Genomic DNA, 12,665 nt, shown 5'->3' on the forward strand with positions numbered 1-12,665 from the left:
CAACAACCATCTAAATATCACTTTAATGTCCCTCAGCTTTATTTTTGTCAGAAGTCTAAAGACTGGGATGAAAAGCCAACCTAAATAAATAACTAAGACTTATTGCTTGAGGAGCAAATACACTCGTACAGCTCAGTTTTAATGCAAGCATGACATCAAATCACCTTAATCGCAGACTTGAACTGCTGTTTGACTCATGTGACAACACGCAGAGCTGACGATGAATGTCGTCGACAACCACATGATTTATGAGAAGAGAGAGCAAGTAAATAGAAAGACATCTTTGCAGTGCAACTGTATCAGAAACAAGGAGAAAAGCTTTCAATGAAAATTCAATGGGGTCTCAACTTGTAAAGACTGTAAAGAGATCCGGAAACTCAGGGCGCCGTCTTGAGCATAATACTATGACATTGCTGCTGTGGTGTGTCTGTGTCTGTGTGCGTGTGTGTGATGTTTTTGGTGTGTGCTGATTGTCAGAATAAACCAATAAAAGAAGCAAATTTAGGAAAAGTACAATGAGAGAAGTTGGTTGAATCAGCACCTATACAGACTTCTCTGAGGTTTTAAGGACAACTGTTAAGTTAAATGATGTTAGTTTAAAACATGGTGCTGCGACACGCGTCGTGAAGGCATTAACGGATGTCTTGAGTGGTGACTAAACAGGGAAATGTGACAAAAGAACTCTATGTAGATCGTTTTAGAGTATTACTGAAAGTTAGCTGATATTTTCTTCTACACTACCTACATTATAAATCAAAGCAAATCGTAAAAGTGGTCTGTGTAGGATTGAATGACAATGACAGCACACGTTTTGTTTTATCTTTTTTTTTTTTATAATCTTTTTTTTTTTTTTTTTGCTCCTGCAGTGTAAAGCACGATGGGCATGGTGCTTTCAGTGCTGTGTCTGTATTAAATGAAAGGTGATCTGCACCAGGGCCTGCAGGCTCTGCAGCCCCACAGATGTACTGCTGCATAGTACACAGGCATGACAAAAGTGTTCCTGTGGAGATTACAACTACTCCTAATATATATAGATATCATGTCTGCTAAAACGCTTCACTGTGAGGTAAATAGCTGTAGGTGAGCCTGCCTGTATGTATTGCACTTTTTGGCTGGTCAAGTTTAGTCAGTCTCCAGATTTCTTGTGAATGTAGATGCCGAAAAAAGGCAAAAACATCAAGAGATTACAATATCACAGCTAGGAGGAAAAAATAGAGAAAGACCTTTAGATCTTTTATGCGTTGCTAATATGGATGTGACATGTATTTCTAGATGTTGTGTTTACATTGTCATATCCACTGGTTTTTTTTTTCTCTACAATTACCTGTATTTTTAAATGGACTTTTGTCCACTGCAGATGGACAGATAATGTGACTGCATCGTGGTGAATCATAGCAGAACATTTAACGTGATCTGAACCAAAAGAAAAGAAGAAGAGGATAAGAAATGTTACCAAATCCTCCTTTGCTATCCTCTAGACGGTATTGTGCTGAAGTTTATTACAGTAAGATGTTTGAATTAGTTAGATATAAAGTAAAATTTGTGTTAAATTCTGCAGTCCAACCCAGCCCAGTTTCCAGCCCTTTGTAACGGTATTACAGACAAACTTGCACTCTGAGAGGTGTTGCAGTCCTTTCACGTATACCTCAACCCAAAACATTCACTCACAGAGTCCTATGAGAATCAAACTGTAAGGCACCTGAGGATTTGTCATGTACATAGTTGCCAAACTCCTAAGCCCCTTGTAGCATGGATGGGATCAAATGTGAGACACAGATGCAAAAAAAAAAAAATGTAATTGGAGATGGTGTGCTAAAGACAAGAAATTGGAGAAGACACACTAACAAAGAGGATGGTACCATGATTATAGACTAGCCCCGCATGATACCACAAAAACAGAGTTTCTTAATATCTGATGTTGACGTAATAGTGAAGAGTGAACGTCACTAACAGCAGCTGGTGTCCCTGCAACTTCTGAGGACATCTTTGTGTGTGAAATCAGCCTCATAGGTGGGTGATTGGTGACATTGTGTTTCCTTCACTGTGATCCTCATCATCACTCCCGGTCCACAAGGGTTTGGTCAGGCTCTTTTAAGGTGGCACATGACAAATTCACAAAGCTAATTCATGGATTTTTATGTGCTAAACCAACCACTTAGTCCAATTTGTCTCGTTTCTACTGGGGGAGGAAATTCATATCAACATCTTGAAGCTACTAAAAACAAAGCTTCCTGTCTGGATAGGTGATGATGGTGATGGCGACGATGATGATGATGATGATGATGATGAGTACCACATCACCAAGCAAGCACTACACACGATGGATTCACAGTATACAGTCTGTGGGAAGTAGACTTGATTTTTCATGACTCTCAGTCAGGTGGAAGAGCAGCTGGATTGTTTGAGTGGCCCATCAGCTTTTGTCATAACCCAGAGAAGCTGTTGTTAAGATGGAAACTTAAGAAGGAACTAGGGAAATATATGAGGATTTCAAGACTCCACAGCTGACAATGCTCTCTCTCTTTCTCTCTCTCTCTGTTTCTCTTTCTCTGGCCAGAATATGAATGAAGATGTTGATATTAATAGGCCTGAAAAGAAGATGAAGATGGCACAACAAAGACAGCCAACAAATCTATGTGTGTTCTTGTCCACCAAAAACAGTGACAGTAAGTGTTAAGGAGGGAGGATTAAAAAACCTTTAAATAATACATAAAGACTAATATATTTTTGGATAGAATAGATGTTCAGTGACTTTCATACAAATAACTCGATGGCTAATATCTTTAAATAAAGGTCCTTCCTGTGAAAGACCATCCATAGATTAGATAAAGGAAATAAATTAGAGAGAGTATCAAACTGTGACTAGAGGAGCACCATCAACACATCACACTGTACCACCGACTCTATCTCTGCACCAGACTGGGATGGGGATGTAGCCAGAAATAGACTGAAATACTAAAGGTGAAAATAGTGAAGCATTGCAAATGATAGAAAATGAATTTGTGAACTTCGAAGAGGCATGGGCTCAAACTGAAACTGATATACTGTACATGATTTTTGTTTAAAGAGGGGTAATTAAATGGAGTCAGCTATGGACTATTGGATCCTTTACATTTGAAAGATGATTTGATTTGAGTGGTAAACTTGGATGTTAAGCCCTTTAATGGATATGCTGAATGGATAGTCTGTAAGTATTAGACATAGGGTTTGTTTTTATTGGTGTTTGTACTATAAATATGAGCTGGTGTCTAGAATATATTCACTCTATGACAACTTGACTACAGTTACACTCTGTAAATGTGAGTGTGAATGAAGTAGGAAATGTAGGTCATTGCCAATTTCTTCTGTAGTTGAATTGTGGTCCACAGGGACTTGGAAGATAAATGGGCCAGTGCTGCCTGTTTCTTTATTCTGATCCATTTATTGTATTATTTCTTGGAATCTGTATGTATTTATCCTGGGTTTTTACAGGCACTGATGCAGGAAAAACCCACTGTCAGAGACACATCTTTGTACATTTCATGAAAGATTTTTGCTTCCTGGGAAATCAGGCAGACAAGTAAACATTAAAAGTAATAATGTGCGATATTATGCATCACCTTCGTCGACCCTTTCACATATTATTTCATCAGCAATCAAATGAAGCAAAAAAAAGAAAGGAAATGAGATAAAGAAAGATTCATTATTATAATTTTTTTTTTTTTGCATTGTTAGGGGCTCTACATTCATGAGCATTTTGGTTAAGGCCGTCTGGTAAGGTAAGGGGTTTTAGATTTAGCACTGATGTTCACACCTCACAAGGGGAAAACACTCTGGTTATAGTTCAGACAAACTGATACCTTCAACATCCTAATCCCTCCTTTACAAGTCTCACTGCCTCTCTGAAGTCATTTACAGTACACAGACTGCTCTCCCCTGCTGAGTGCCACACCCTAACTACAATAAAATGGAAAACATTAAACACTGAACTGCAGCATAATTGTAGCGGCCCTATATAGAATAATTTGTTTTAATTAGCTGGGGTTAGATTTGGCGAATGAGGATGAATGAGCATGTCTTGCAAATGTCACAGATTCTTTGCGGGTGAAGTATAAAATATGGACAGGTACAATGATGTACGTTCAGCTAGCTATAGTAGCATGCCCTTGGCTCAGGGTGGGCATATTAGATTTTACTTAAAGGTTGGTGGAATGTCAAAGCCTGTAATCTCTCCCATCTGAACAACCAATATCCCTGACCGCTATCTTTTTCATGCTAGAAAGGAAGTTAAACCACAAAACCTTCTCCTTATTTTTTTTTTATCACCGAGGGCAAAAAGCATTGCAAAGATGATCTTTCCTAGAGTCACAATCTACCACAAGTCATTGGAGAGACAACGGGCACCATATTAATAAATCTCTGTTTAAAAAGTCCTTGAGTGTGTGTGTGCGTGCACATAGGACTGGGTAAAGGACAACAGTTTTAGAGTAAAAAGCAGCACCATTTACTATAGTAACTGAATATTGTTAAAGTGTCATTTGCACCTGTCTTTCCTAGACTACATGAGCAGATCAAAGTAACAACAGATGTGTTTTCATTATGCGCCACTTGGAAACGAAAAAAAAAAGAAAAAGGTTGGATGCAGTGTGTTATGAGAAATGGTCTCTGTTAGCTAAGAAACGCCCCTTAATCAGCAGGACAAATGCACTGTCAAATCAACCCACAACTGTTTTTAACTATATAAATACTAAATGTATACTGTAGATTGTGATGTTGGTCATGTGATAGATATTGTTAAGTAGAATTAAAAGTGTTAGAATCACAATAGTGTAAGTGTGAGAGGCCTGAACGCCACCAGAAAGAAATGAAAAACCGAACAACACAAGGTGCAGGTTATATGACCTATAGAGTAACATGAAATTCTGTAGTAAATTTTCCATATCTGTCCTTGCAATTCAACTGCAACAATATCACATGAGCTTCATAAACTACATTTCCCTTGGAAATACAAACATGTATATTATAAGGTGCAAAATGCATTGTTTGATACAGTTCACCTCTTCCAGGCTGCGCAAAACTGTCTTTTTGTTTATAATTCATATTTGTTCTGCGATGGAAACGTATCCAGCAGCAAATAACGTACATATCTTGATTAAAAAATGTTGACTTCTGAGGGAATTGATGGTTTTATATGAATGGAAATGAAGAAATGTGGAGGAGGTTTAGCCTTATTTTCAGATCTCATTCAGCAACACTGGTCGACAGCTGCAGCACATCTGGTTAGAGATGGAGGGAAGGGGTGATAGAGACATAGCTCGATTGATAGATTGACAGGGAGCACCTCTTTTGTTTTGAGCCCCTCTCTTTCTGTTCTTATAACCACAAACTTGGCAGGACAGTTTTAACCCACTTCCATAAAAAAAAAGACTGGGCAGCATTTTCTATATTTTTTCTTTCTAGGTTTTTCCATCTTTCTAAGTCGGAAAATCAATCTCTGCTGCTGCTGCTGCTGTGGTGCTTTAGCCCAAGACCATTGTTGCTGCTGAGAGCTAAGTTGCACTTTGTGTTTCCCTTTGAATGTGGCAAGTATAGTGTAATAACCCATACTCACAACGGGGGCGATGACAATGAGTTTTAACAGTAAAACACTAAATTGATTTGATGTAGTTGAATTATATCAAGTGAAATGTTTATTTATTTGTGGTATAGCAGCTCATTCTCATGGAGCAGAATCTGTGGTTACAAAAAAAAGTCCCCTGTTTGCTTAAAGCTACACCAGGCAACTTCATGTTAGCAGCTCCAGGTGACAGAGACAAGTAAATTACTTTTATTTACCTTCAGTCACCTCAATAAACTGCATAAAAACACTCATGTTCACCCACCAGGCAGAGCCGGGATCTGTACTAAACCAAAGAATACCAGAGGGACAAGAGGGGAAAGGTCTGATGCTGGTGTGTCCAGTGTTTTACTGTTTTGGAGACAGCCTGGGTTTCAATCAGTATGTTTGATTTTTATCACTTCACTGCAGGAAACGTATTGTTCACCTGACTCCACTGACTCACCTCACGTCTCACTCAGGGAAGATGGGGCGGCGTGCTCCTCCCTATGGCAGTGCCTCATTGTCATTTAGGCTGAATAAGAAGGACGGGTTTTCAGCGGAAATCTTTGCCTAGTGTAGCTTCAGTGGGGACAAACCAGAGAATGGCAAAGGGTGACGATGGCAAAAGTGGACGAGCAGTGACGGATGATAACGGCAGAGGGTTGGAGTGGGGTGGAGGGCGAGGAGGGGGGGCGGGGGGGGCTGGTGTTGGGTGGAGGTGGAACAAGAGAAGAAGCCCAGGGTGAATCTGCGGACCTCAAAGCCGGGTCTGGGCTTCGGGGATGTAGATCTCGATGCTGTCTGCCCTCTCTGTGGCTGAGTTCTGTCTGAAAGAAGCTGCTCGTTTGGCCGCCATGAGGCGTCTGCGGGCTTCCTGACGCTGGCGGTCCTGAAGGTCCAGAGAGCGTTCCCGCGTCACACCGCCACGCCCCTTGGATGGCCGTTTTGGCAGAGGTGGTGGCCACTTCCGCTCCTATGGGAAACAGATTAAAGCAGAAGTAAGCAGAATGTTTGTGTTAATATAAGTCTTAAATAGTTATATCTTCCGACGGCAATCACTTATATAGAGTGTTTGGTCTGAAACACGGGTCTGTCAGTCACTCTGCTCTGCTGTAAGCTGAGGAGAAAACTTTCCTTGTATCCTACAACCTTTATCCAATGAGGAGAGAGAACGGCATAAAGGGGCGGTCCTCTCTGTGTGTGCAGCCAAGGGATGCGCGTGAATGTGGTGACGTAGGGACGAGGACCAATAGATCCATGACGAGGGCGGGGACTGCTAACTCTCTTGTCGGCTGACAAGAAGTAAGCCAAAACGACCGGATCGCTTACTTCTGCTTTAAACCAAAAATGTTTGTTATTATAGAAACATATTGCACAGATTCACAGTTTATCTCAATCAGTGGTCTGCAGCTCAAATATTGTAGATTGTTATTGTTAAATGAAATAAATTAATTATGCACCAGTGCTTTTAAAGGTCCTTCAAACTAAATGGATTATGAATAGGCCAATCAATCTGATTATTATTTAAATACACTAACATAATAGCAATGCTTTTTCACTCTTGATGGGAATTATTTTATTGCTTTCTTTAGTTTAGTTGATGATTATCCCATTATTATTAAAACCAAGGGGGACTATTTATTCTGCTAAGTAAAATAAACCAGTGAGAAGAAACGTTGACCAGCAGATGAAAAACTGCCAGAGCACCGTCATTTACAAAATCAGACATTAAACGATGAATGCTGAGCCAGTGCAGATGAATTAAACAACACTTAGAAAATGTTTTTGCTGTAGCTAAGATATGTCTTATGAGTACAAGCCTTTTACTACATGGACTTTTGGTACCTTGGGTAACATCTATTTTCAATTATTAGCTAAAGCAAAAGACATAACACTAAATACTATAGTAGACTGACTGTTACTATTGATTGTGAATCCAGAACAACACCCATGCAAAACCACATTTACCTGAATGCACTTGAATTTCATCCTTATGACCTACAAAGTTGAACAGACTGACACTCAGTCACTTCTGAATGCGAGGCGAGCTCTTCAGATGGTGATGGAGTAAAATGGCGCCTGCCTTGAAGGAGATAAGCTCAATAAAGAGCATCTGTGCCTCTGTTAGGGCTCAGCTTCATGGAGCTTGCAATGTGTCTATTAACTGCTGGAGGTAAATAACTCCAGCACAACTACAACTGTAGCATGGAGATAATTATCCAAGTGCCCCGAAGGATCTCGTCTATCTTTGAAAACACATTACCATCGAAATGCGCTTCTTACAAACGCTCCTCCCTCGTTTACAAACAACTACTCTGACCGATGTGTTTTCATTTCAGCTGTTGTGTACAGGAGATTTAACTTAACTTGACTGACTTTTCATCTTTTAATAGTTTTGTAGCTTTTATTTTCTGATAATTGAAATTTGTACATCACCATCACACACTTAATAAGTTAACTATGTTTTTAAATCCTGCCCTGTGTAAAGACTTCTGTGACACTCTTTCACATGTCGCTGCTGTCAACAACACTTTTTGTTTTTACATATTACTGTCCCATACAAATACCACTGTTTCTAAAACAGTGTTGCATAACTAACGAGCTGGATCGTGGATTTTATATAGGAGGAAATCAATCATGGTAGTGGAAACACTGAAAGCTAAGTGGAGTGTCTTTGTGTTTAAATGCTGTACACCTGTTCAGTAGTGAATCTCAAAATAAAACAGCTTGTATGAATTTCATTAACATCAGAGGAGGAGAGCTGGAGTGAGCGCTGGCAAGCTACTACACATGACATGTGAATGAGACGATGAGTGATGATAACGTTGTTCTCCAGGGACCACTGATGCTTTTAATGAGGATATAAACTTTTCACACGACACCACTAGATATCTAAACTACACCGGATACTGCTTGTTCCTGCAGTGTTATGATTAAAAATTATTAACCTCCTGCTGGTCACAGGCCTAAAACAGGAACACAAATGTCGTCGGTGTAGTTTCCTCCTAAAACAAGTCTGCCTGGAGTCCATTAGGACTAATTAGAGCGTGGTTCCCTGGGAAAACAGCTACCGGCTCTTTACCTTCTTCTCCGGGCTCTCCACCAGCTGCCACTGGTTGCTCTTGATCTGCTGCAGCTCATCAAACTTGGCAGTGACGTCATCGATGGAAAGCTGCAAGAGGTCCCAGAATCCAGCCAGGTCCTGAGATGTGGGTCTGGGCATGGCACTGGGGTCCTGAAGAGACAGTGGAGTTCACAATTACAAGTTTTTTGTTTGTGTTTTTAAGCATTTAAACTAGGTAACTGAAATATAAATAATAAATAACAACTGCACTGAAAAGGGAGCTGAAGTGTGTTGACTTTTCCTTCTGTTTATTCAAGCATTTAAACTGAAATTATTTTTTTTTATTTTTGATACATAAAAGGTTTCTTTATCCTCTGCATCAAACCAAACTTTGATTAGAAACAAGCTATTACAATAATACTTTATCGAAATACCCAGCTTAAGTAAACCATATCCACATGGGAACCTCACCGTTCCCACCACTGTGTGGCAGTATAGCACAAGCATTGGCCCAAGGCTTGGGAACCTCCTTTAATTGCCTTTAGTGGCATACTTGTCTAATAATAACAGTCAGTATGGTTCATTGTGTGCTGTAGTTAACACAGATTAATGGATATCAAAGGTCATTTTTATGGCCACATGTAGTGGAGAATATTGTGGGGGACGTAAAGAGACGAACTATTCACCGATGGCATTCAAGTCAAATCCAGCACCATATGTAGTGTGTACTTTTTGTTCAAATGAGCGTGCACAAATTACTGTCAGGAAACGTGTGTGTGTGTGTGTGTGTGTGGGTGTGTTTTCCTACAGGAAATCTTTTGCTATACATTCGCTCTATGAAATTTAAATGACAAAAAATGTGGTGCCAAGGGTTGCGGCATTTCTGTGGTGCAAACAACACAATCAGGCAGCTCCATACAGCCATGTGCTCATTATCACTGACAGCAAACAAAGCGTGAGTCTGAGTTCAAACCGAGGAAAATTCTGTCAAGTCAAACTTCAAAGCACATCCAGAGCATCGTGCAGTTCCTCCTCCGTCCACTAGGGAAACAAGAGTCCCTTTCTCATTCAGACATGTCTGAAGGCTCAGGGCAATCTAAGGCTTGTCACTACCAATGTTAGACTTAATTCATCATCCCATTATCTACAGAGAGAGAGAGAGGGAGAGAGAGGGAGCTAGTGCAGCCCAAATACATCCAAAAGAGAGCAACACACCAAGTTAAGACACACACATACTCATACAATATATATATATATATATATATACTAACACAAGGCAGTGAGAGGGCAGACAGATTTCAACCACCTCCACAAGGTTTTGCATTTCATTTAAAAAATTAGCGACGCTTCAGAGAGGTGTGATTAAGTGCCTGTCTGTCTCTGTCCCTGTCTCTCTCTACGGTATCTGCAGAAACATTCCCACTTATGACACCACCATCTTGTAATATATGCTGACTCTATGGATGGTTAGCATTAGAAAAGGTATGAGTTTCCAGTCGACGTGACAAGAGGGCTAAACAGTGAGACAGTGTGACAGTCCATTATTCAAACTCTGAGATCCCATTCAAACCGCTGCCTCTGTGCTTTAATGGATGGCCTCAACACAGGTGCTGCTTCCTATTGGAATTCCCCTTTCGTTTACTGCGGGTTCAATAGCGGCAGAGGGACTGCTTCGCTATCGATCTCCGAGGTCTATTTCTGGAAGGTGCATAATTGCAGAGTCAGGCTCAGCACCTACTCGGAGCTTTGAGAGACAAAAGACCAAGATCAACAAGTTCACCTGTGATCTTTTGTGTTTGCATGATGTGTAACATAATATCAGCATGTAGGTCGATGCAGCGGTCTCATCAATAAACACATGCAGTACTCACCAGATTCTGCTGACACAGCCAGTAAAACTGCTGAAACTTTTGAGACATTAGTAGTTGAGCACTTCCCACCGCACTCCGGATTTTTCCTAGGACTGATGGACACAAACACACGTGCACACACATGGAAAAAAAAAAAAAAAGGGACAAGGCGACAGGGAAACAGAGTTTCTGGTTTTACCCACTGTCAGCTTGGCAAAGGTTGAACATGTTGAGCAAGGATCCAATCTGTTCACAAAAATGCCCATCACGATTCAGTGTTGTCACAGTCAACATGCTACAGCTAACACTGTGAATGCTCTGTGGCTACACAAAAAAATATAAACCGATAAGATAGAGGACATATCAAGAAAGCATTGACCTGATTTAACAAATGCAGCCCTTGCTTTGACAAGAATGTAGTTTTCCTCAGGACACTCACTCTCCTCCGACAGGTCATGTTCCTCCGCCTCTCTCTCCATCTCTTTGCACCATCCCTCCAACCGCTTGGTTTCATTGTGAAGGAGCTGCATAAACCAGCTGCCATCCCTTCGGAGCGGGGACACACGGCCTGTTTCGCTGCTCACCAGGCTGGGTTCAACCAGCCAGGGTTCAGGCTGCGGGCTGGACGGCCCGCTGGAGGGCCGGTAGTCCTCCCTGTAGCTGAACAGGCCCTGTGTGCGCACCGTACGGATGGCGCCATACTGCGTGGGCGTGCTGGGCTCGGAGTGGCGACCGAAGGCGCCGCCGAACTGCAGGCCCTTGTCCTCCATGGAGGGAAAGCCCTCCAGCTCCATGTCTGCTTGCACTGCGGTGGTCACACTGTTTGAGCGCTTGAACCGCCCATGCCTAACAGGGACAGCGACAAAAAATGTACGTGAAGTATATTTACTTGAAAACAAAGAGGAACTTGGTTTGTTTGAGCTACGTACCGCTTTAGATCCTCCACCTGGATCCCTATTGAATGGAACTGAGGAAGGCCTTTACTTTCAGTCTCAGAGTCTGTCACAGTTTCCACCTGGTAGATAGACACAAAACAGCTTCAATCACCATTCACAGCAGAAATACACTGACACACATTGCTACCACCGCAAAGGGCAGCTTGACATTTAGAAATGTGTTATGTGTTCAAATTTATTTCAATTCTGGATTCAGGCTTCCATTTTGTTTTTCAGTTACCAACAAGTGGGTGGGTGGGTGGGTGTACTGGCTATGAAAGGGGCTCTTAACATAACAAAAAGATCTATTCTTTACAAACCAACACCTGAAAACGTCTGTTCAAAGGTTTCCGGAGTCACAAAACAGCTTAGGTGAGAGATTCGGACCTGCAATAATCTTTCTCAGACCTAAACTGGCTGGCAGTCAGGAGTGAATTGACAAGCCCGGCCCACCCTTAGGGGTTTGAATGATAAACCACTCTAAGAAAGAAGCACTTACAGAATGTTTAAAATGGAAACAAAGAAATAATTTTGGTATTTGTGCAACTCTTCATCAGCCAGGAGTGAATTTCTGTTTCACTGTGCCTATTGCTGACAGCTGGACACATTTTCTTGGACGCAGTGCTGCTTGGTATTGCCCACAGGAGCAACATGGTCCACACTGGCAGCTATCTCCAAAGTCGGGGCTAACTACTGAGGACGCCTGCCTTCAGGAGAGGCAGGAGCAGCTTAAGTTATCCAGACAGTGAGCTCACAAAGCAAGCAGAGTGCTGCTTTATCTTTTTTGGTAGAGCTCTTTGTTCGAGTACTGGTGGCAATGTGGTGGCGGCTAGTGTACGCTGCTGGTGAAAAAGCACACAAATCACCAACTGGATCAAAGGGAGGAAGAGAAAAAGAAGATTATCATAATACTGCTCACTGCTGGAGGCTTGGTAAAAATCCTCTCCAGGTGATTGTACATCATGACACGAATAAAGGTCAACAAGACTCCAAACCCTTGCAGAGTGCTTCACACAGATTGGTACATTTGAGGATCGGTAACACCATAAAAAAGTGACAAGACTTACTGTCACAGTTTACTGCTGCCTATTCAACATTTTGCAGCCTGTATGCCTGAAACAAGTCGTCCATAACAAGACCCAGTCCTCTTATCAAACGATAATCAACTGGTGTTTGTCTTCTGTTTCTCATCCACAGTGATCCATTGTGACATTTACAGAAAATCCATTGTATTTGGT

At 41.4% G+C, this 12,665-nt stretch overlaps 1 protein-coding gene across 1 annotated transcript in view; it reads right to left on the minus strand.

Annotated features, from left to right (window-relative positions):
- Positions 1-4,287: 4,287 nt before the first annotated feature.
- Positions 4,288-12,665, minus strand: part of dlgap2b (discs, large (Drosophila) homolog-associated protein 2b) — a 101,957-nt gene continuing 93,579 nt past the window's right edge. Inside the window, exons 10-14 of the mRNA XM_085770058.1 lie at positions 11,422-11,507; positions 10,932-11,338; positions 10,514-10,605; positions 8,661-8,813; positions 4,288-6,551 (exon numbers count right to left, since the gene is read on the minus strand). Of these exons, the coding sequence (XP_085626184.1) occupies positions 6,336-6,551; positions 8,661-8,813; positions 10,514-10,605; positions 10,932-11,338; positions 11,422-11,507 (954 nt within the window). The 3' untranslated portion in view covers positions 4,288-6,335. The remainder of the gene's footprint in view (positions 6,552-8,660; positions 8,814-10,513; positions 10,606-10,931; positions 11,339-11,421; positions 11,508-12,665) is intronic.

The sequence above is a fragment of the Trachurus japonicus genome, chromosome 24 (genome assembly GCF_045865225.1).
Source record: "Trachurus japonicus isolate A0001 chromosome 24, Traja_1.0".
NCBI lineage: Eukaryota > Metazoa > Chordata > Actinopteri > Carangiformes > Carangidae > Trachurus > Trachurus japonicus.